This window comes from Rhea pennata, chromosome 3, assembly GCF_028389875.1.
Source record: "Rhea pennata isolate bPtePen1 chromosome 3, bPtePen1.pri, whole genome shotgun sequence".
NCBI classification, from domain to species: Eukaryota; Metazoa; Chordata; class Aves; order Rheiformes; family Rheidae; genus Rhea; species Rhea pennata.
In genome coordinates, this window is record NC_084665.1 from 41,154,472 (window position 1) to 41,178,778 (window position 24,307).

A 24,307-nucleotide genomic window follows, 5' to 3' on the forward strand; every position below is an offset into this window, starting at 1 on the left:
TAAAAATCAAATTCCAGTCCAATGTTCCTAAGCTTTGAACTGTTTAGGATCATGATTTTCAAACTGGTAAAGAAATGGGAACTTTGGGGGAACAACTGTCTATACTAACAGGAATGTTTTCAAGGATTGCTTTGTTTGTAAATATGACACTGGCAACAGTTTGAGTGGTACCTGCATGTTTAAAACAGAAACAAAACAGTATGTTTAAAACAGAAGCAAAATACGTATGTCAATGTATGAGAAAAAAGAAATATTTAATTGCCTACAGTAAGCAAAAGTTGGACAGAAACTAAAAGCTTATTTGAGCTATACTATTAGTTAAAAAGTAGTAATCCACCCAATACCTTATCAGTTAAACAAAAGCAGGGATTACTTTTAGATATAAAAGCAGTATCTTAGTAGCATGCCTTCACATTTTCAGTCATCTTAAGGTACTCACCAACTTATTTTCTGCTTTCACAGGTCTCATTTTTCCATTAGTTTTTCAAAGACAATTGTAAAGTAATTTTTGTCTCCATTATTTTCCTGATATTTTTCAAACCAAATACCATGATTTATTTTCCAGCCCTTACATAATATTTCTGTCAAGAGCTCTTTTTCAAGGTGTGAATATATTTCAATACATATGCAGATCCCAAGGAAATACAACTACACAGATTTTATTTTAATTATAAGCATAAGGTCACAAGCAGAGCTTTGCTATACTATGCTTCACATATTTCAACTAACTGCCAAGCTACCCTGCTGTTACCAAAAAGTAACTCAAACTCTATACGGGAAGCTCTTAAACATCATCTACTATCATCAGCGTAATGTAGTCTTTGTAGCGAACAGTATTTGTCTCTGGATCTAGAGCAGCAGAGAGCATGTCCTCCATTTCTTCCTGAGTAAAGGGCTCACCTGAAAGAGAACAGAAAGCAACACTTTATCTTGACACATATTCTTTTAGAGTTGCTAGATTATGCTGCTTTTCCCTCGCAGGGATTTCCTTTCAATCCTCAGACAGGGGAGAAAAGGAGAAGTACCAAGAATCTAATTCCTTTACCTTCAGAAGTGTAAGTCCTGCACACCAAATTGGCTGGCCTATGGGAAAGGAGATTGAGGGCCGGGATCTTCTTATTTCCATTAAATTCACAAACTCCAAAATTTGCAACAGGAATTGCAAGACAACTGTTTTTTACAGTCAGAATGAATTCTTACAATGGCCACATTAGTACTATTTTCTCTTTTTCCTATCCTTTCACTTGTGAGTATTAACATCATGAAAAGCTTCTGATTCTTCCCTTTTAGGAGCTTCAAAGCTGCTGGTGGCCTACTGCAACCTTCTTTGAGAATACAGTCCCAGTCTTAAGACAGGTCTTGTGCAAAGCATGAGTGCCCTTTTGTACTTGAGGCAGGCATGCATGAGTCAGACATGCAAGAAAAGCCGGCTCTTCAATGAGTATTGAGGAGTACATGATATACAGCTTAAATCTGGTCTTTGAATCTCTTGGTTTGCACAGGGTACTAGAACTAAGATCAAGATAATGCAGGAATGAATGAGCACTGAAACTACCTGAAACATCTGGAAATCTAAACTACAAGATTACAGGAGGAAAGAAAAAGAATCGCATCCTCAGGAAGCACAAAGATGAGCACAGAATCATAAAATACCCACATAAGATTGAATTATAATTCCTAATGACAGCAAGCTCTATCTGAAAATATCTGCAAATAGGCAGGTAAATGTCCTTTCCCTGCATTATGCACCAGTGGAATGTTTTAGTTTGCAGCCACTCATCAGGAGAACAGAATTGTCTGAAGACAGTGAATCTGCTCCTACAAGTTTTGGCATGCAGAATCGGGGCCTCAAGGTGCCATATACCCATATAATGTTTATTTTCTTAAGTACTGATATTACAAGAATAATTAGTCAGCATGTTACCTTCTTCAGTCATATATTTTACCAGCTCCTCTTTAGTAAGATATCCATGTTTATTCTCATCTAAAGCCTTTAAAAAAAAGAAAAAAGAAAGAAAGAAAAAAAAAGAAATAAAATTGTTGTGGTTTTAACCATATAGAATCAAGAATCAGCAAATTCTTTCCAGCAATTAGGTAGTTCAATCTTTTAATTACAGACCTCAAATGCATGTAGAAGAACATCTTCTGGAATAGGCCGGTAACTGAAACCATTGGATCAGAACAGTTAGTATCACTGTTTGCAAGGCTGCTCCACTATTTTAAAAGACTAAAACAGAAGCATTAAAGGAAAGGGAAAAACCTACTTTCTATGAGAATTTAGTAAGTTTCTCAATCTAACATTTAATTCCAGCTTGACTTCTTGGAACTGTCCGTATGTTTAACTCTTATGTCTTTTGCTGTGTTCCTGCTTCATTTTTCTTGTGCTGAAGAGCCAGGTGAATGGCTTCTGCATGTCTGGGCTGGCTGAGTGAGGTTAGTAAGAATCAATACTAGTTGAATCATTCCACGAAGCCAATACACTGAACAGGAGAAGGTAGCCAAACCAAGAAAACAAAGTTTTGTCCAGGTAGGTTAGTAACTAGGCAACAGATCACCTAGTGGGACTTTGAAGGTGTAACGAGCTAATGATGAGCTATAAAAGAAAAGGTCTGTCAGTAACAATTTCAGGCAGAAAGCAGAACTGAGTACATGCAAGTGCAGGTGCAAACAAGTGACTGATTCCACTGCTGGAAAAGGAAGCCATGTATAGCAGCGGAGACCCTCCATCCTAGCAGACTTTCACCAAATCCCCAAAATACTAACGAGAAGTAAAGACGTTGAGGCCAGGGAGGCTCTAAATGCTTGATTGTTTTGTCGGGACCCGCCTCGCTCTTTCACTATCTCAACATCAAATGTGCTAGAAAGAGTCCATATTTTCTGTGATCCAAATCTCATGTGCCCTTGGGTAAATAAACTATAGACATAATGCCCCAAAAGATAAAGTGGTCCTGAAATGCTTGCAGCAGCCTGAAGAAATTGTCACACTGGGACCAAACCCCACTGGCTGCTCACGGTCCAGGCAGCAGAGCAAAGCCCCAAGCTGTACCCACAGCCCCCAGACCCGATGAGGCAATTGTGGGCAACCTCATAGTTATTTCATATGTGACGCCCTCTTACTGAGGCCAGTTGGACTTTTGTGTGCAAAATAACTTACCAGTGTTGGACAAGACTGAATCTTCCAAAACCCTGGGATACCATTTTTAAAAAGAAAGATAACTTCCCAACAGATAATACTGCTTCTAGTGCAAAATATCGCAAGGTCCTGTGTGCATGCAAAGATTTCAGGGTGCCTCTGAATAATGCAGAGCTTTCTTGTTCCAGTCTTGTTTAGACTAGCAGATCTTTTAGATCAGCAAGCTTTTAGAGTGCTAAATTGTGTACACTCAACTGTACCTGGCAGTTATTTTGAGACACAGATATGAAGCTGATTTATACAACTTATTAAAAATACACTGTAACTGACTGTGCTTCTCAGTAACTGGAACTCATTTGTACAGAAAAAGCAATGGTTATGACCTTAATTTGCATATAAAATATTTTCAGAGATGCACAAAACATACTGAATAGCTGGTTAATTCTCATTCACATTAAAAATACAGAAGCTACACGTTATCACAATTCATGATTATAAGCTGGCATTACTTATACCATCACCTGAATATAATTTTTTGTAGACTAAATCATTTTGAACTAAAACCTCACTGTCAATCTAAGGTAAATTAAGTTTAAAAAATAAAAATAAAATCTGTACTTCTTCTAGTTACATAAAATCATCGTAGATATACTCTTTCTTTAAGAATCAGTCCAGTCAGTACGGAATAAAATTCCACTTTCCATTACCGTCTTTCAAGTAGTGCTCTTGTCATCACTGGAAGAAAATTTTTCAAATTAATGTATCCAGTGGGTTCTTCTTCTTCTACCTACAAATAAAACTTAAGGAAGGTAGGTTAGATAGTTCATTAACAAACTCACAGGAAAACCAGATAATTTGGAGGGGTCCTGCATTAAATTTACAGTTAGACTTTGAATATTTATATCAGGTCCTTAATATCATGCGGCACCAAAACATCAGAGTGAAACGCTTCTGATCAAATAGAAAGAAATTGGAGAAAGAAATCCTATCCCAGGCTAAGTACAGTCCTGCTATTACAGAATCTTTCAGCAACTCAACATTGCTCTCTTGTGGTTAGAAACCATTCACACAAAAGCCTCGGACACAGTAGCTGCTCTTACCTTCCTTAATAACTCAATAAAACATGCAAGTGGCATCTTGCTAGTAAAGCCTAGCATGACCTGGAACATCCCCAAGCAGTGTAAAGCGATCACCCAGAACAGCAGACTGTTAGCACCTTCCCTGGCAGGAGTTTGGCACATGCCAGCTAATGCTCTCCCCGCAGCCGCCAGGCCCAGTTTGGGCCTTTGGACTTCAGTGGCTTCTCCCACTGGCAGTCTGCAGGAAACATTTACCAGGGTAGACATGGGCTGCTCTGTGCCAGCTGGCTTCAACAGTCAAAGATGTTTCTAGGCACATTTAAAATGCTCAGTGGGACATAGCCCCAACCTAGTATACCTCTAGGATGTAATCTGTTGCCTCCACATGTTTCATAGCCAGGTAGAGTTGAAGAGGGAAGGACCAAATAGGCAGACCAACTGAGTCAGGCCAATCTGAAACTTTCACAAGGCAGCCCATAAAATGCTACACAAAGAAAAGCTTTGTCCTGCCTCTCAAATTAATAGGGGACTAGCTCCACAAAAGCACTGGGGACTTCCAGCAGCATCCTCACTGCATTCCTGTACTTCCAGAAGAGACAAACATGATCAAAAACTGTACCAGCGCATCACTTCACTGAAAATTTCAAGTTTCATTCCCCAAAGCAGTGCCCTTAATGGAGCTAGCCTGTTTCTGTCTGCGTTTAGGCTGGATGCATGCCCTATAGTCTCACATGGCAGCAGTGACACCCTGCTGAGCTCTCCGCAGACACAGGCCAGATTGAAAGAAGACTCAAGTAGCACAAGTTTGAAATCCAAGTGAGCCAGGGAAAGACTAAGGTAAGAAATCTTCCTCTTAGGAGATGGGTAAGAGCAGAAGGAGATGCCTGCTATATCCAGTTGCTAAATGGGGATATGCTGCATGCTGTAACTGGTGCTGCATGCACTCTTCTATATGTTCCTGAAGGATTTTGACTGACAGAGGCAGGTAGCCATCACCTCTTGCTGCTTTAGACTGGAAATAGGCTTGAAAAAGTACTTTTCCTCTCCTGTCTGCTAAGCCTAGCAGAAGGGATCTTTAGCTAGGAAATGAAGCTGTTGCATACTTCTTCCTAAATAAAATGGTACTTTTTACCATTACAGGATCCTTTGCTTTACTGCTTAATCAATTGAGAAGATGCAATAAAATACTTGGCAAAACCTAACTTCTTCCCAATGACATAACAGTAAGTCACTGCACTGAACTATTACATGCATCACAAATATTGAGAGAAGTATCACTAGGAAGGATGTTTTATGAAGTGTCTATGCTTCAACTAGTAGTAGGCAACAAGTCTACAGAGACAGAAAAAGAAATGTGGTAGCTATTTATAAGTAATGTATAGATATGTCTTATATAAGCAGAATAACCAGAAGCAAGGACCCAAAGCATCCATAAAGAGAGTAAGTTACGCAAATCACATTTAAGAGCCAAAAAAACCATTAGATCTGCTCATCCAAACAGTTGAACAACATCCTAATTTTCCTACTAGAAGAACTCACTGGAGGTGACCTCTTCAAAGCTCACCATAACATAAGCATGTGAAAGTGTTAGCTCTCACTGGCAAATATCCAGATTTCTCTCTGTTGGTGTGCTGTTTGCATTTTGCCTTCAGAAAAAAGTCTGTGGAGAAGACACATTTCCTCCCTGGCAATGGACCTAGTCCTGGGAGAGAATGAGCAACCTCAACTCCCACTCATCTAGAAAGAGCAGCTACCATTTCAGTGTCTCTACAGACCCAGCAATGTCTTAATTTGTTAAAAGTAATCCTATTTCTAAAAACTGATAGACAAATGAGTGCACTGAATATATTAATCTGGCCTAAATCAGTAAGCATTCAAATTTTCAAGTATATCTTTCTCCTCATGCTCATTCCTGTTGTTCTATCACCTCGTTTCTCAATGATGCTTTCATTTGTCTGTAATTCCTCCCCTTTTCATAGCAGCTGCGACAACAGCAGCATTTACTAGTGCAAACTCCGTAAGTTTTGCTCTATTTCTTTCCTTTGGGTACACAACTGCCACAAAAACTGTACTGCAGCACCTCATTATGTTTTGTATCTTTACACTCACAACCATACTATCATTACTCACATAATGTTTGGGGAAGTGAAGCACAAAGAAACAAAACCATCTTCCAGAGTTACCCAGGAGGTCTGGGGCAGAGCAGTACGCTGAAGCTGGGATTTCAAACCCCAGGCCATTGTGGTAACCCTCAGATCAGCCCTTACCATCTCTAGGCCTATCATTTAATCTCAATTCTTTTAGTAGGGCTAAATATATGATATTAAGTATATTTTTTAGCATAAGGTAATACAGGAAACAGTATATGATAACTTTAGAGTTAAAATAATTATATAAATGCTAATTTTTTCAGCTAGAAATAACTTGGAGGCAACATATGCTGGTTTAGCTAAAATTAGGTTAACAGGAAGATGGATGACTGGGACACACAGGAGGCGAGAGACAGAAATGAACCACTGCTTACAATGGGCAGAAATATTGGAGAAATAACTTGATTACAAACTGGCCAACAGATACAATTTTTACTTTATTCAGATTACGATAAAATGGTCAATAGTAATGGTACCTTATATAAATTAAGATTGGATTATTGATTAAGATAATAAATAAAGGGTTCTGCAAAGAGTGTTCTTCTGGTACTACCTATGCCAAAGTTTCATTTACAGACACAATGAATCCTTTGAGACTTAACTTCCAATTTAGTGTTATTTAGGTCAACTAGTATTCTTAAATATATTCTTTCTTCCTGCATTTATTTGTATTTTAATTTACTACCTTTATAATCAACAATTGCATGCATGCCATATCATTGTATCTATCTCAACAGTCTTCCACTCCTAGCTGCACTGTGTTGTACTTCATTATATTATGTATCTCAAATCTACAGTAACACTAAAAATTGAAATAAAAGAAATCCAATCTCTTTGCAGGGAGGCAGATGAGGAAGACCTTCAAATCTGCTGGTTCCTTCAGTCCAGGGATGGTGGAGAGTGTCAAAGCATCCCCTTCTTTTCCTCAATTGTTTCTCTTGAGACAATTGCACAGTTCATTTACTGCAACCAGCAATCTCTGTGGCCTACTAAAAATATCATCTACATTAAGCGCTATAATTTCTCTTTCCCATTTTGTCCTGTTTGTCAGAGGGAGCTGGGACAATCTGGTACTGAGAGTACAGAACCAGAGGAGACAGATTGCAGTATCATGTTAACAGATCTTTCCCCTCTGATGGTTCTTTGCACTTCCTCGTCTGAAGCAGCTGCGTCATTTTTACAAGATTTACAACAAGATATTTCACACTAAATACTGAACTAAAAGAGACCAGATAAGCCTACTGAGGAGAGACAGGGATGAAATAATCCAGATTTTTGCTGGGGACAGGAAGAAAAGAGAAAGAGGGACCAAACCTCAGTATCCCAACATATACTGGAAAATGAGAAAATCTTTCCCCCACCTCCCAGCCCTTGAATCTTTCACTCCTCCAGGCATCATTTCAGTTTGCAAAAAGAATGTAAAAACTCTTTTTCCCACTCCTTTTACCCCTTTATTAACCATACTCTGCCAAGACACCATCACACCAACCTTTCTATTACAAAATACCAGTATAGCATGGGATGAGGAGGCACAAATTACAGTCTAAGAACAAACTCTTCAGAAATGCAATGGAAGTTCCTTTGCCTTCATACCACTGGGAGCACGGGAGGATCACAAGACCTTGCTAGGCTTCATGTCTGAATTCGGACAATTACAAGCTGAAGTGATCAAGTAAGAGCTACAACTGAGAGATCTTAAGATTGAGAGAGACATCAGGAAGGACAGCAAATGGAGAGGGCTGGCTATATAAGATGCAGCAATAACAGGTTCACTGGAGAAAACATGTCAGGCCTTCCCTTGGCACATTTTTTCAATTAGATGTACAGTTTTTAACATCAGTTCAAGAATCAATTTTTATTAGTTAGCCATCTAGTGTGTCCGTGACACATCCAAAAAAGTAACAGTGTTAGGGTTTGCAGATCCTCATCTACTTGTGTTTAGCGTGTCCTTTTTCATCAGCCAAAACCACATTTTTCCTCCATTTTCTACAACCCCTCCCCCACACTGCTGGCACAGTGTCACAGTGACCTTCTGGGAGAGCCCACGACTCCTCATTTTAATCTATCAGTGTTGTTGCCGTATCAGCCTAAAGGCTTGCTTCAGGGCAACCTAAGAGACTGCCTGCCTGCCTGAATCACTTCCATGATGCTCCCAACCTCTGGGAAAAGAGCTTAGGCTTCCTACACAGCAATGCAAAAGCTCTAAACTTCTGTAAGTTTAAGACGGGGGTGGGGGGGAAGAGACATCCGAGACATTTACCTCTGCAAGCAGTTCGTGTAGTTCTGCCTCAGTCGGGTAGCAACCCAGTGACCTGACAATTGAGCCGATCTCTCTGAAAAAAAGAGCATTTCTGTTGGTAATTCTGTAATGTGGGAGTGTCTGCGGAGAATGCAGCCATCGATTCAGAGTTCACAAACAAGTGTGTGCAGGTACTCATGCGCAAGCATATTAATATGGACTTTTAAGATAATGTCTTAATGAATAATGTCAATTTTTGCATATATTAACGTCTTGGAACTTTTTGGAAGAGTATCATTGTGCTTGTGGCTTTTCCCTTAAACTTTTTTACCATTGTGGTGCAGTATCTCTGCAGGTTTCTTTTCAGTTGCTGCCCTCTAATTCAGTGATGCTTCATTTCAGCAAAACCTGTATTTACACAGTTAACAAAACACTTTTAAATCTATTGAGATGAAAGATAATAAATTAAAAAATATATATTTATGTTGAATGATACAAAAATACAAATTCTAACTGCCGTAGGGAACTATTACGAAAGGCCAAGCAGAATGGGGGCAGCCCTGCTGTGTTCTAACAGTTGCTCAGACCAACGCACTGGTTTATCGCCACCCTGTTTATGCTGCAAAATATATTCATAGTTTGCATTTACTCCTGAACCTGATGCAGTTGTTCTGAGGTTCTGAATATAATTCTGAGCAAACTGGCATTGCTTTCAAAAAGTTAAAGAGGGACAAACGATATCCTGCAAATTTAGAGACTGGCACAGTATGAATCTGAAGTCATCTGTCAGCTGTGACAGATACGTCTGGACAGTTGGTGCAAGTTAACAACTTAAGTATTCTTTAAGTTTTTCCACATATTTTGCAAAATAACATTAATTTGGACTTCCCAGCGACATCACAGACTAGAATCAAAAGCTAAAAAACTACAGAAAAGTTTTAAAAACTATAAAAAAGCTACAAAAAAGAGTACTAGTGAGACTTATAGTATGATAACATAAAGTAATAGAAGCATCGTATTTCTTCTACTTCTATTCCACAACACAAAAATTCAAGTGCATTTGAATAAATATCCATAATGTTGTTGGCAGCCATGACTCTGGCCTCTATGGTTACTTCACCTTGGCCAGTACATTTGGTGGAAAAAGACTGTGTAATAAAAATGGTAGATAGGAGAAGAAATGGCCTCCATAAAATCATCTTACAACAGTAACGTCCCAAATGTGACACACGAAGCATGGATAAAATTAGATGGGCCTCCTCAGGCAGTTCTGAGGAGCTTCCATTCAGACTGAAAACATGTTGGAAGCACTACAGGAGACGAAAGCAAGGAAAAAGCTGCACAAAAATAGTTACAAAGCAAAACACAACGTGATGCATACAGTTGTTATGAAGCCCTAAACCTAAACCATCTACTCCAATAACTTTCAGTGAAGGCTTGCTCTCTGTGGACATTAATGGAAGTTTGGCCATTGGCTTCAGTGAGGTCAGACATTCAATCCAACTTTATAACCCTTGTCCATGCATCCTATTTCTAGTATAGATACAGCGTATTTGATGCTTGCACGCCTGCACTTCCTCACCTCTTCCACCTAAAAGATTCTTGTAAATATTCCCTGCCTCCCCAGAGAAACATCCACCACAGATCACGTTCCCCCTCCCCCCCCAGTCTCACTTTATTTCTAATACCACAATTCCCAGCAGAGATGGGAAGGTTGCCATCCCACCCTGCAAATCCTGGTGCTGCTCGATGCTGCTTCTACCAATCTGTGCATGTGCCAGCATGAGGATGTTGTTTTAGGTGTCTCTGGTCAAAAGAGTCACCTGCCACATGTGGTAATAACAGAGGGTTTAAAGGACCCCATAAAGGACCCCTGGCTGATTCCTCTCAGTTAGTTCAGCGGCTCCAGCTTCTGCTGTGCAGTTTCTAGTGTCAGAAGGTGATGATTAATCTGAGTTTATGCTCATATAGGTTTTATAATCCAGATACAACAAAAATCTTGCGACATGGTTTTTACCCAAGATGTACTATTTTTAATGACAAGATTTGCAAAATCATGGAAGTCCTTGCTTCAGGGCACGTTGCAAGCAGAATGGAAAAGTACCTTCTTCCCCGTGCTTAATTTCTTACTAATTTGTATTTGCATTAGGAGTCACACAACACTGGTGTTGGCCTGGTGACGAAAGTAATCTTTCCTTTTCTTTCCAGATAGCCAGTATTTCAGGAACTCTTATTTGTACTTCTACGATCTTGGTTAAGAATTGTGCTGTACTGCCACCTTCTGATACCAGATAATCAGCCATTAATAACCACTTTAATGTGATGCAACCTTGCAGTATGAACCGAGGAATGATTAGACCGTAAATTGTTCATGTCAGTAACTGTTTCAGGATTAAAAAAAAAAAGTGTGAAATAGCCCATTTATTATGTTAAATAGACTTGTGAACATCCTGTCTCATAGCTGAAGGCTTACTTCATAGCTAGTTTGTCTGGACCCCAGCTATAGGTGATAACTGAATAAGCAACTAGTAACATCAGGGGGCCAAGCTGGGGCACCTGGGTCCTTCACCCCACAGGTCAGGGCCAGGGCTGGAGCCGGCACCGCTGCATCGCGGGGCAGCGGCTGACAGTCCCAGGCTGGGCTGAGATGGAGAGCTCTTCCCAAAGACCCCTATAGACAAGAGTAAGGTGAGTGTACTGAGTATGGTGACCTAGCCTGAAATTCTCCCTAACTGAAAACTCTTTTTGTATCTATGAAGGTCCCATAATTTCTTAAATTTAGAGACATTAGTAAGCATGCAGTGCTAAAAATCAGAACATAAATAGTTTGCACCTCTCTCCCCTCTGTTTTTTGCTTGGGACACTTAAAGATGTTTCCCTACTTGGCTTCATTATATAACATGAGGAATATTTTATGAAAAGATAATTTCACTCTAATTTCATAGTTTTTACAGTCAAAAATTGAAATATAAAGACCTGGTAAAATTCTTATGAAAATAGTAACTGGAAATATGAAAGTTACTTTAAGGAAACTTTAAACACAACAGCTTACAACAAATTCATAACCTGCTCAGTGAGTCATAAACTTGCCTTTTTTGTATTTTATACCAAAAAGATATACTATTACATGTATGCATGTTTATGTTAAAGTAACAATGTCAAGTATTACAACTTACAAAAATCAGAATTAAAGTTATTTGTAAATTTTTTAATTTGACTTCCTTTTGCTCTGTATCTGGTATCCAATATGCCTTAATCGGTGTAACTGTTCATGTTTCCATCTTAGCTCTTTCACTGAACTTTTTCTTACTCCTTAAGACATATTTTTTTGTATTTCCATAATATTGCATGACAAAGGTAAAGCGCATACAGTTCTCCCTCCTGACCCATTCCCTCAGTTCTGGTCATAACATTTCAAAAGGGATTTAGTTGAATAAGCAGGAGCACAAAAAAAAAAAAAGATCAGAATTGTGGAATGGCCTCTTTTAAGGGATTATTTATACATTAGGAGTCTTCAGCCTGCAACTGCTGTGATGGAGGAGGAATGCAACAGAGAGCTGTGAAATCATTAATGGTGTGAAGAAGATGAATAGGGAACAATTGTTCACTATCTATCAAGACAAAAACCAGGAGTCACTCAAATAATTATGTGGCAGACTTACAATAAACAACAAGAAATACTCTGTATTTCTGCAATTCTTTATATTCCTTCCCCAGCTAATTATCAGCAGCTTAGATGAAGGGCATTGGGCTAAATGGACTTTTGGTGCAATCAACTATGTTCGTTATGAGGTAGTCCTTAGTTATAAAATCAAATTATAGCATAGAATCATAGAATCATAGGATCAGTAATGTTGGAAGGGACCTCTGGAGATCATCTAGTCCAACCTCCCTGCTCAGCAGGGTCACCTAGAGCATGGTAGACAGGGTTGCATCCAGGCGGGCCTTGAACATCTCCAGAGAAGGAGATGCCACAACCTCCCTGGGCAACCTGGTCCAGTGCTCCGTCACTCTCACAGTGAAGAAATTCCCCCTCACGTTCAGACGGAACTTCCTGTGCTTCAATTTCTGCCCGTTGCCTCTTGTCCTTTTGCGTGGGGCAACTGAAAAGAGTTTGTCCCCATCCCCTTGACACCCTCCCTTCAGGTACTTGTACACATTGATAAGATCCCCCCTCAGTCTTCTCTTCCCCAGGCTGAAGAGGCCCAGCTCTCGCAGCCGTTCCTCATAGGGCAGATGCTCCAGCCCTCTGATCATCTTTGGAGCCCTACACTGGACTCTCTCCAGTAGCTCCATGTCTCTCTTGCACTAGGGAGCCCAGAACTGGACACAGTACTTGAGATGAGGCCTCCCCAGGGCTGAGTAGAGTGGCAGGATCACCTCCCTCAACCTGCTGGTAACACTCTTCCTAATGCACCCCAGGATACCATTGGCCTTCTTGGCCACAACGGCACACTGATGGCTCATGGTCAACCTGTCATCCATCAGCACTATGCAAGTTTCTGGCAAGCTTCCCCATCCTGGAAACAGGGGTTGCCTAGAAACACCTCCTCATCAGCACAATATCCACCTCTCACAGTACACTGTAGGATGCACTGCAGTCCAGGATACCTGCTGGCAGGTAACTGTGGCATGAGCTCCCAGGACTGCTCCTAGATGTGCTGCGACTAATGTGGCAGCAGTGATTCATGTAGGACCCAAGGACTGTATTGCCACATGAGCTATTGGAACAGATACTTGCCAGTGATAACTGCCGCCTTAGACTACTTGCCTAGTTTCATTTTTCCCTTGTCTCTTTGTTCACTAGTCCCAGCATCCTTCTCTCAAGCCAGTCTCTACCTTTAAGCTATGAACAATGCATAATGTAAATTGAATGAGCAAAGATACTTTGTTTGAGCAGGGCCACAGGGCTGTTTCAATTACATTTTCTGGTAAAGCAAGTCCAGGTTTCAGGCATTATTTTTCTCTGTACTAGACCTTGCAATATTTCTGTGTGAAGGTATTTACGAACCTGACATCCACAGTTTTATTGCATTCATGGTCAAACACCTCAAAAGCTTCTACAATCTTTTCCTCAATTTCAGGTACTGAATGATCTGCAAAAAGAAACATAAGAGAAGCAAAAGAAAGATTCACTGAGGTGCTGCAATCCATTTTTGATTTGAGAACTGTGACAACAGAATTTCCAAAACAAGAGGGACAAACACAAAAATAACTTTGAAAAAGCAAATGTTATTTTGAAAAAACAAACAACAACCAAAAGACCCCCACTAAAAGCAGAATCCGTCATCTATATTGACAATATGCCATGTTATCCTTCTGCAGCTATGTCAAGTCCAGGGCAGTGGTATGCCTCAGCTGCCAGAGCACCTAGTTTTCCAGGTGTAGACCCTGCTCAGAGAGTGCCGCAGCTTTTCCCCAACAGCGTGCTTGAGCCCTTCCTGGACATCATGGTGCCAGTGGGACAGGAAGGGCTAACATGGGCCTAGGACCTTGCATGGGGTAGAGTCACCTCATCCAGGTTCCTGCATCCAGGAAACAGAAGTGGTCCCATGTCCAATAGGTTAACCATACTGTATGAAAAGCTGAGACGCAGCAGTAAAGAATGGCTAAGATCTGGGCACAGTGAATGCATCTCATGATAACTGATCATAACAACTTGGAAAGGAAGAAGATCTCAGGGACGGGAAAGTACTAGTCTGCTGCATTTGGTTTATATACTTCAATATCAAAAACTGGGAAAAGAATCACCACAGTTATATCTGGTTAAAGCCTGAAATGCCATTCCTGGTGTAAGGAGAGTACCAGGAAGTAATTTCTGAAGGAAAAACAAACAAACAAACAATCAAAAAAACACAAAGAGAGGGAGGAGATCCATCTCGAAGAAGATGTGTCCTCAGGGAGCTTCACAGTCAAGGAAGCCAGGGTAAATAAAATAAAGAGTGAACAGGTTAGCCTATTAATTAATCTTATAGTCTGACTGCAAAAGGTAGAGCGCAGGAAGAAAAATGATATGGAGCTGACATTTCGATTCCTATGGCTAAATACAGCCCCAGACTCCAGTCTGCAAAATGGTACTCAGGAGGCAGATTTCTGTGAGTTAGCCTCATTGCCTTCACACAGACACCACAGTGAAAATCTGAGCTACAGCCAGAACAGGAGACTGATATCAGATGTACTCTAAATCAGTTTTCTCACTTTCACACTTTTCTCCTGAATTTTTAATGTAGTAATAAGAAAAAATGTGTTTTCTTCTTTAGGCTCATCTGGAGTTAAAACAGTTTTGGCGCAGCCCTGACCAACACTATACTAGTGGACACTTTTCCCCCAGACATAACAAATTCACACTGGGTTTTCTGCAATCCCAATGGTTTGAGAATCCTAGAGGCTGCAGCATGCAACCATTTTTTTTTTCTTTTTGATTTGCAGCCTTGCCCTTGTGACAGAAATGTCTGCTTCCTGGCAAAAAGCATCAGAACTCAACACAGCAAAACACAGTGCGTATATTTTCTTCAAGTGCTTCAAGATAGTACGGGATAGAATCAAATACAAGGAGACTCTTTCTTTCATACAGAAGAGAAGGACATCCCCTTATAAAGGTGCCTGCTGCTCTCTGCCAGTGTTTGGTACTGAGCACCCCAAGAGGATACAAAAAGAGAAGAGCAGTAGCAGTAGATTCTGAATTCCTCCCTATGAGGTTATTCTCCTGATGGAAGCAGCAGCAGGAACATGTATCACATATCTGTAATTACTATTTACCAGAGGTTACTAATGAGGAAGAGCCCCCATTCAGTCCCCAGATACAGGGAAACCTGTATATTTTTCATAAAAATACAGCTGCCTGCCTTTCATCTGCCTAAGCAGTACCAATCACCTTCAATTCGTTTTCAAAAAATACACTCAAACCTAAGTGAACCTGATTCCTCATGAAAGAGGCCCTAAACACTTACTGTAAACCTACTGAATTTGATAGCAGTCTTTTCAGTGACTTCCAAGAATCTTGGATCCAGTCCCCAGTACACACTGCTGGTGTTTGGTTCTTCCTGAGATCAGGCACTTCACTTGTACACTATGTCTTGCAACAGAGAAATGCTGAGGGAGTATTTATAGCTGAGTATTCTTGGCTTGATGTGTGAGCCTTCTGAAGAAACAAAAATTAACCATGAGAAGGCAGGGAAACATTTCCAGTGTCGGAACTTTGTAGACATCTATCCTTTTCCAGCTGCCTTCCGTAGATATAGTCTGTATTATTTGACTGTTCTGTTTCAAGAGCCCTAGGAAGGAAAGGTCCTGAAACTAAATGAAAATGATGATTTAATCTAGAGAACATATCATCCATATTTCTTCTGAAAAGTTGTGATCGAGAATCAGATCAATGGAAGAAAGTACAATACACTGCAGTGCTATTAAAGACTGTGTAAGATGAGTGAACACTTAAAAACACATCTCTCATTGTCCATCTAGAAAAGAAAGCCAAAGATGTTCAACATAATTCAGGATGGATAAGCTAGTTATCTGAAGATTTCTGTGATCCACTCTAAACTTCTCTTTCCAATGGATGAAAGAAAAAATGAATTCCTGCTCTAAGAAAAGTAATGGATATAGGTCTAAAATAATACCTTCAATAAAGCCATAAAGAGATCAATGGCACAGTTAACTCGGCAAATGTGATGCTTCCTAATGTACTAAAATCTACCTGCACAAGGAGACTCTCCTCCATCTGGAGAATGAAGGTTTCATGTTGTTCTGTGGAACATTTTTTTAACTATTTTTTGGACAGAAATACCCAAGCTTTGATCAAATAAAAAACTGCACTCATTAATTCTACCAGTAATTCCACTAACCAGAAAAACACTAAATATCAAAGATATAAACCATCCGATTACCTTTAATGGCTTAAGAAAATAAATACTGAAGTATACTAGGCCAAAAAAGATTCTAGTACGTGCACTACTTATTCCCTCAAATGTATCCTGTAGAGATGATGTACTATTTCCATTATTATGGTACTAAAATGCTTCATATATTGTCATTTTTCTTATTTCCTCACCTTCAGCTATTGTTCTACCATATGAGAAACAAGAAGACAGAATGGCTCAAAATTAATTCCTCACATACAATAACAGAAAAGTATATTCACTATCGTTTTCCTTTCCTGTACTATCCTTGGCTTTTTTTCCCTCAGTCCATCCAGTGTGAACTAGCCAAAGCTCTAGACATTGCCAGTTAAGTAAGAATGGCAGGGAGCAGGGATTCCCAGATTAATTCTTCTGGTTCTCTGAGCCTGCATTTTTGCTCTTCAGATGGTCCAGCCTGTTCCCTGGCATTTTGAGGCCCATTTGGAGCCAATCTTTAAGCACCATACCTATCCCAGTTGTGACATTTCTTCTCTAAGACCATAGTTTCAGCCTTTCTAGGGAACAGAAGCAATTAAATAGATGTGGCTCTGCCAGACTCTGAGTAATGCGCATTTCAGAAAGTGATTTCTAGTTGATCCAATATGCTAGATTCTACCGTTCATTTAACAGTATGAGCTTGCTTTCTTTTCTTCCTCAGGGCCAGTTGTTCTGATGGTTGCTTCTGCAATGAGGTCATGACAATTTCAAAGCCAGCTCTTTCTTTCAAGGAACAGGAATTATGTGAAGAATAAAAGTGGCATCAAAAGAATAGATAGGCCAACATTAAACACCCCCTAAAATGCTAGGGAGCAGCAGATGTCAACTGCTCATGGGAAAAGGTTAGGTCCCAAAGCTGCCTGATGACCTTGTCATACAATGTGATACTCTGAAACTCTTTTTGTGCTATGGAAAGGGTAAAATTAAGGGCTGATTCACAAAAGAGCTGAGCACTCATGGCTTTGCTTACATTTTTAATTGGTATCACTGCTCAATACACCTGAAAGTTAGTTCATTCATTTGCTTAATTAAAAAAAATAGTCTTTATAAGCATTAATCTATGTATATTCTAATAACTATAGTCAATTTTGTATTTAAACTCCTTTATGCATAATGACACCTCATTAATTCCTCCATCCTGTCTGCATGGTACTATCTTAGAGTTACAAGCAGGTTAAGGGGACCCCGGAGGTGTCTGGTGACAGGAACTCTTTCTCACGCTGAATCACCTCACTGAACTGGTCAGGCTGAAAGGGCCATGAGACACAACCAGCTAGTCTCAACTCAGTGACAGCCAGTGAACCTTCTTCTGCTCTGTGACCCAAGCTTCAGGATTCACAGCCACCTGCCTTACACTGCTCCAACACTCTTCCATAAGCCCCCTATAACCTTTCTTAACAAATTCTAGCTTTTCCTATCATCCCCAAATTACAAACTTCATGCTCTGTTTTGCCACCCAGTGCCAATCAGAAAGGAGAGGTGAGAAGGTGGGTGGGTTATGGGGAGTCTCTGAGACAACTGGATGTGAGAAGAGCACAAAAAAAGTAAGTGAACATGGCATCATGATTCTAGTAATATGCTAAGAGGCAGAAACAGCACCCGAACAGGCAGGGAGACCAGTGCTATTCCTGGACATGTGACAAGTACAGCGTTCCCCTTAAGGGAGGTGCCCCAGTTTATTGGCCAGGTGCGCAGGGCTAAAGGATGACAGAAATGAAGTGAAAACAAAAGCAAAAAAGATTTGTATTGATCTCTGAAACCACTGCTTCATCTGACCTACTCTAAAACCCTTCACAAAATTGCTAATGGAAATAAAGACTTAAGAATTGGAAGGAAAAACAAATCTGTCTCTAGCCCTAATATGAAAAAAAGATACACTTCAGCTTAAATCTGAAGCAAAAAGAAAGTAAGGGACTTTAAATTTGCAAGTCTGGGGAAGTTATCAATTAGCTCTTATAAGATCTATTCAGGCTTTTAAGCAAGTGTCATTAACTGGACTATCACCTAGGTCAAGAAAAAGCAATGGTAATACCCAGCACCACCAATACAGGTGAAATCTCAAACACTGTCAAACAAGCCCATCAATTAAGTTAAAACACTGTGTTTCCAGAGCAGAAAGAGAAAGATGATGTGTTTTCATAAGATGAACTCTTTGTGATTATATCAGTGAAAGGTGTTTCCATACTACTGCCTCTCTTTTCCAACTCCAAAGCTAAGTATACCATTCCTTAAAGTGTTTTGCCACAAATGCCTGTGTTGCCTTCATATTAAGTGTATTGGGGAACTTGACTGACTTAAAAATTATTCAGAAATCTCTCCTCACCCCATAGAAAATCTTACAGCATTCAACTCATTCTATTTTAGGGAAATTTCTGAAGAAAAGGAACACAGGGAGAAAACAATTGAGGCCACTTCAATAAGATCTTTTCGCTCTATAGAAGAAAAGGAATACATTAGATTTTGTCTAGATGACCTTCTTAATTCTAGAGGAAGCTTAATGTACAGTCAAACTAATATGCTGAATTAGTAATTGTATGCCATGTGCTAGAAATAGCAGGGCAAGAAACGTGTTTTCTTCTCCACTCTGAGCCTTCTACAGCATCAATGACATGAGCGTATTAGGTAACAAAATAGGAAGGAACAAGATGATTAAGATGTAAGCTTGTGGAATATACGACGTTATATCTTTGTGTCTTGTGATATACAATGAAATAAATTAACTTTAAGATATGTGCTCATTGGAAAAAGAGTTCTAATTCTGAAAAGACAAATCAAGCGATTTTGAAGAAAAACAAGAGGTTTAAAAAGCTCCTCGATTCCTCCAAAGGGAGGGATAAACCCACTGCTATATTGCAACCTGAAGAAAACAGGTTGGCTCACTGAGTAGACTTACAGAAATAAAAAGAAAAAAGAAATCAGCACTGTTCAAAACATAAAACCCAGTAAAGTTTTTTTTTTTTTTTTTTTTTTTTTTGCCTGAAGAAAGGTTCTTTGTACCCAAAACTAAAATCTAGTGACTTCGAGGATACGTAAGGGTATCCTCATCTACCGTTGAAGTGATCATCCACCTAGACACTAAGTTAGGAGGAATCTAGGAAATGTTTGTACCACCAAACAATTACAACAAATACTTCAGTTGCCATCTGTGAGGCAGGACAGAGAAAGGTATGATAGTAAGCTTTTCCTTATAATTATATACACTTCTACTAAGCAATTAATGATTCCCTGTTAAGCCCAGCTCTAGCTGTAACTGCAAGTCTTTCTGAACATTTAGCTCCCAGGCAGCAGATTTCTATTATGGAGTCAGGCCAAGGGCACCAAGTCAGCAGAGACATCACACAGCTGCCATGTAAACTATCCAGCATTAAACCAGACTTTCAGGTTCCTCATCACCCTCAAGCAAGTTGGAGTGATAAGGGATCTTATCAAATTTGTAGGCTCTCAGGTTCCCAGAGAGACTGCAGAGCTTCCAGCCTTGGAGGTGTTTAAAACCTGACTGGACACAGTCCTGGGCAACCTGCTCTGTGTGACCCTCCTTGAGCAGAGAAGTTGGACCAGACCATCTCCACAGATGCCTGTCAACCTCAACTATGCTGTTATTCTATCTCCTGTGAAAATTGTGATGTAATGACTGGAACATGAAACTACCCAAAGTATTAATGGCACCAAAAGAAAATGTGTCACCTGAGTTTAGTCGTTCAGACCAAATGAAGAGATAATACATGCAACTCATTGAAATTTAGTGTATGTCAGTCCCCGAGAAATGATCACGCTACGGTCTATGCTGAGATGGTATTTCCAGCTACTTAACAGCTGCTGAACTGGTACTATAGAAGCACAGTGTCTGGGTTAATCATGTCATGGATTGCACAAAGGATTTCTCCACCAAAACAAGCTGGTGATTGAAGCCATGGTTTGCAGGACAATGCTTATATCCTAGCTGAGTAACATCCTATCTGACCACAGATGATACTCAGCCAACCTGAATTTTAGTCCGTCTCCCACAAAGAAGAAGGAAGCTTAAATGGTTTCTGCAGAGGTCACTTTCAAGCACTCTCAGAGAAGTACAAATGTAATCTCAAGAACAGTAAAAGCTTCTTCTTTCACGTTTTTCATAATCATTGAGAACCAGCCATATGATTGCTCCCTATTGTTTGCTTGTCAGAGCATACACCATGTGGTATCTTGATAACCTGCTCAGGGTGAATCAACAAAACCAAAACCCTATGTTCACCATCACGTATGCAATCAACTTCACTCTACTGTTACACTTGTTTTCTTAACAGCATTACATGTGAGACATAAAAAATTATCTAGTTGTTCCCACCACAGTTAACTGCCTTATGGAAAACTAATAGAGAATAAAAATAAAAGGGCTATATTTAAGAATAAATAGACAGTATGAAGATATCCAAGTGGAGCAATCAGAACAATCTTTTCACAGCCACATAGTCTGTGGTGCAAATAACCATGAGAACAAAGCCATCAGCAGCAGATAAGATTTTAGAAAAAAATCATATTAATTTGATGTCTGGTAACAAAATATAGGCTGTCAGTTTGATGAAGGCTGTGGCAAAGTTAGCAGTAAAAGCTACTTCAAATTCTGACACAAAAATATTAAACACTATTTTCCGTTATGTATTTATGTCCTTTATTGCCATAAGACAATTGTAACATGGGCAAAATATACAATAAACCAATATGAAAAAATCAAGTGCTCTCTTGAATTCAAGTTTGGCTACAGAAATGAGACCATTTTATAGAATGATGTTAGTAATAAAAAAACAGAGTTCTAATCTACCATAACAGAAATATTTGAATTGTTTCACTTAGAAGTTGACAAATTCATTAAAGATTTTTTTTAAAAGGATGTAACAACTTGTGTATTTCAACTTCACAGTCATAAAATGCAACAATTTTACACACACACACACACACACACACACACATACATACATACATACACACAGTTTGTGATAGCCCTTTGGTGGCAACTAATGGCACTAGAAGTTGCTAGTAACTCTACCTGATGAAACAAGAGATCCTGGATATTATCTGAGACTTTGATCATTCAGTAAACGGCATTCTAAATGCATAGATTCAGAAGTTTTAATACATTTGGGAACCAGAACTAACAAAACTAATGGGACAATTAACAAAGTAATTCACCCGCTGAGAAACAAATTAAGTATAAACAGTATTGCTGCCTTGATAAAAAGTTAAATTCCTAGCTGCTCATAAAATTCTCAAGCTAACTGACACTACTAAAGACTTGGAACAAAACATGCACCAGAGGATGCCATGTCAAGCTGGAAAAGAAGCTACAAATAGTGTTTTTGGTCACTTAATACAGCCTAAGATGTTTAAGTCCATAGTCCATACTGCTTCCAAAACACACTGTATCACTTTTGTTAAGGTATCAGTGACTTGACTGATTAACCAATGGTAAACAGCAGAAATCCAACTGAGGACCAGATAGATGGACAATTTCCTAAGTAGAAGATCTTGAGTTACAAGTCAAGGCTCAGCCCTTTTATGATGGATGTAAACTAAATTCTGTACATGTGAGAAATTAAAGCATTAATAATGTGACCTAGAATGACAGGATTGTCGGGATCTCATATCCAAATAAACAAGATGACTCATGATGTATCAGTAAATCCTCAAACAGGGTCTTCAATGCTGATGAAGCTGTTTTATTTAACTTGCTGTACATCATAGGCTTCAAGTGGCAAGATGATTTAACTGTTTAAGAACGTGTAGTCACTGACCTGCAGTCAGTCACCCCAAGGAAAAGAAACATCACCACAGCACAAGCATTTGTGCCTTTCCTCTGAACAGCAGCTAGATGATACTGGCAGTAGTCACTTAGCATTCACACAGATGTTTCAAGAAACCCTGTGCCATAAGCAACCTTTTCTGCTCATCACAGTCAGAAAACTGTGGGAGACAAAGAAGGCTGAGATAGCGTTACAGAAGGCCTATCTGTCTGTACTATTAAAAATCCCCATCTGTGTGATGACCACACATTCTGTACATCATGCAGGATCATGGTAAGAGCAATGGACTGACAACTGGTGTGCTGTGAACATACAAAGATCATTAGTGCAAGCAATATTTCAGGACTAGGAAGATGTAGGTTATAGATACCTGTGTAAGTTCACTCCTTGACCGCTGTAGAATATGAGTAACATAGTCATGCTATTGGTGAAAGACAGCTGTTGCCATTTAGTTCACATTTGGAAAGACAGTGGCTACAGAGACAATTTGAAAGGGGATATTCACCAGTTATGAAGTTCTTATCCCAAGTTACCGGTCACTACCAAACATATAGGATATCTTCACTTGCATCGCCTTCCACAGGTACATGGTAGTAATCTACGGGTCGCATTTATCTACTTCTGCTTCCGGTCAAATATGATTCTTCTTCAATGGATTAAATATTTCTTTCCCTCGTGGTGCACATCCTTGTAGGTCATCAAACACATTCTACCAGATACCATTGCTTCGTGTGGTGTGTGCTGGCCAAACAAGCCCCACACCAATCCACACAGATCAATTTCTACTCTCAGTACTTGATAACTCCTATCTATATGCCCTAATTCGTAATGGTCTTGCACTGGTGACCTGAAATATCACCAGCACCTTCTGACATACAGCCTGAACCACTGCTGTATGGTTTAAATCTGACTTCCACTTTCTTACCAGCATTCTTTTGTTTGCTCTGTCCAGAGATCATGCAATATTTCTTAGTGCAGATACAGATGGTAAAATATGTCAGCAAGAAGCCCAAACGGAACCGTAACCACTTTCTGGGCTTGCTGAAGATAAATCATTTGCCTCTGGGAATGCAAAATGAGGGATACCCTTGTTGTCTCCGCAAAATTCTTGACAAATGTTTGTTTTGAGATAAAATTTACTGTATGTTGGAAGGGAGCAATAAACCATTATTTTCTGCATCACTTTCTTCCTATCTTACAGTCCCTGACAGCCTCCCTAAGCCCACACTTCCAGGACAGAGACATTAGTTTCCTGGATTCCACACAGTTCTTTCTGAAGGTCCCCAGAAATGAGGATTGTAATTTGTTTGCCAAAGAAAAAAAGAGTATAACAATTCCCAGCGAAAAAATTGCTATGAAAAGCAAATTAAACAGCCCCTAAACTAACTGAAACTATTTACAACAAAGTAGAACTTGAAAATGAAGGAAAGGAGGGGCAGGACATGTTGCCATATGGGATTGGGTCTCCATAGGAGCTCTGCTAATGTCATATAGTGCTTTTTACAGTCTGCAAAACTCCACTAAGTGATCTTTACAGCTGGACATGTGGTATGTTTGCTGGTAAGGATGAGGCTGTGCCTGAGATGCAGCATGCATCATGTCCCAGGTCAGAGCAGTTAGGGCAAGGTGGACTCTGGAGGCAGGGAGTACTGATTCAGGGCCAGCCCAGCCAGTGGCTCCTGGAAGAACCCAGCCAGAGACACTAAGACAGCCCAGTCCAGGCCTTGGAAATGCAGGTGTGCAGGCAGAGGCCAGGATTTGGCAAGCAGCGCTAGATTCTCCTGTTGAAGTGTTCAAGACCTAGCAGGATGCCCAGGAACAAGGCTCTGAAAAGAAAACCATGAGCTGACCTAATTCAGATTGCATGGGATTCTGGTATATCTGCCACTAAGTAATTTGTAAGCCATGCTAGAGCATTCCTTTCATATCTGAAGGGAAAACGGTCCCCATGAAGACAATCATCCTCTGTACGAGTAGGCAGAAGCCCTTCCATCAGGAAACAGCAATACAGGTTGAATTCCCGCATGTGTA

The 24,307-nt window shown here is 39.9% G+C and overlaps 1 protein-coding gene across 1 annotated transcript in view; it reads right to left on the bottom strand.

Annotated features, from left to right (window-relative positions):
* Nucleotides 1–263: 263 nt before the first annotated feature.
* Nucleotides 264–24,307, bottom strand: part of EFCAB2 (EF-hand calcium binding domain 2) — a 32,579-nt gene continuing 8,535 nt past the window's right edge. The window contains exons 2-7 of the mRNA XM_062573638.1: nt 13,613–13,697; nt 8,623–8,695; nt 3,841–3,920; nt 2,120–2,162; nt 1,925–1,991; nt 264–900 (exon numbers count right to left, since the gene is read on the bottom strand). Of these exons, the coding sequence (XP_062429622.1) occupies nt 785–900; nt 1,925–1,991; nt 2,120–2,162; nt 3,841–3,920; nt 8,623–8,695; nt 13,613–13,697 (464 nt within the window). The 3' untranslated portion in view covers nt 264–784. The remainder of the gene's footprint in view (nt 901–1,924; nt 1,992–2,119; nt 2,163–3,840; nt 3,921–8,622; nt 8,696–13,612; nt 13,698–24,307) is intronic.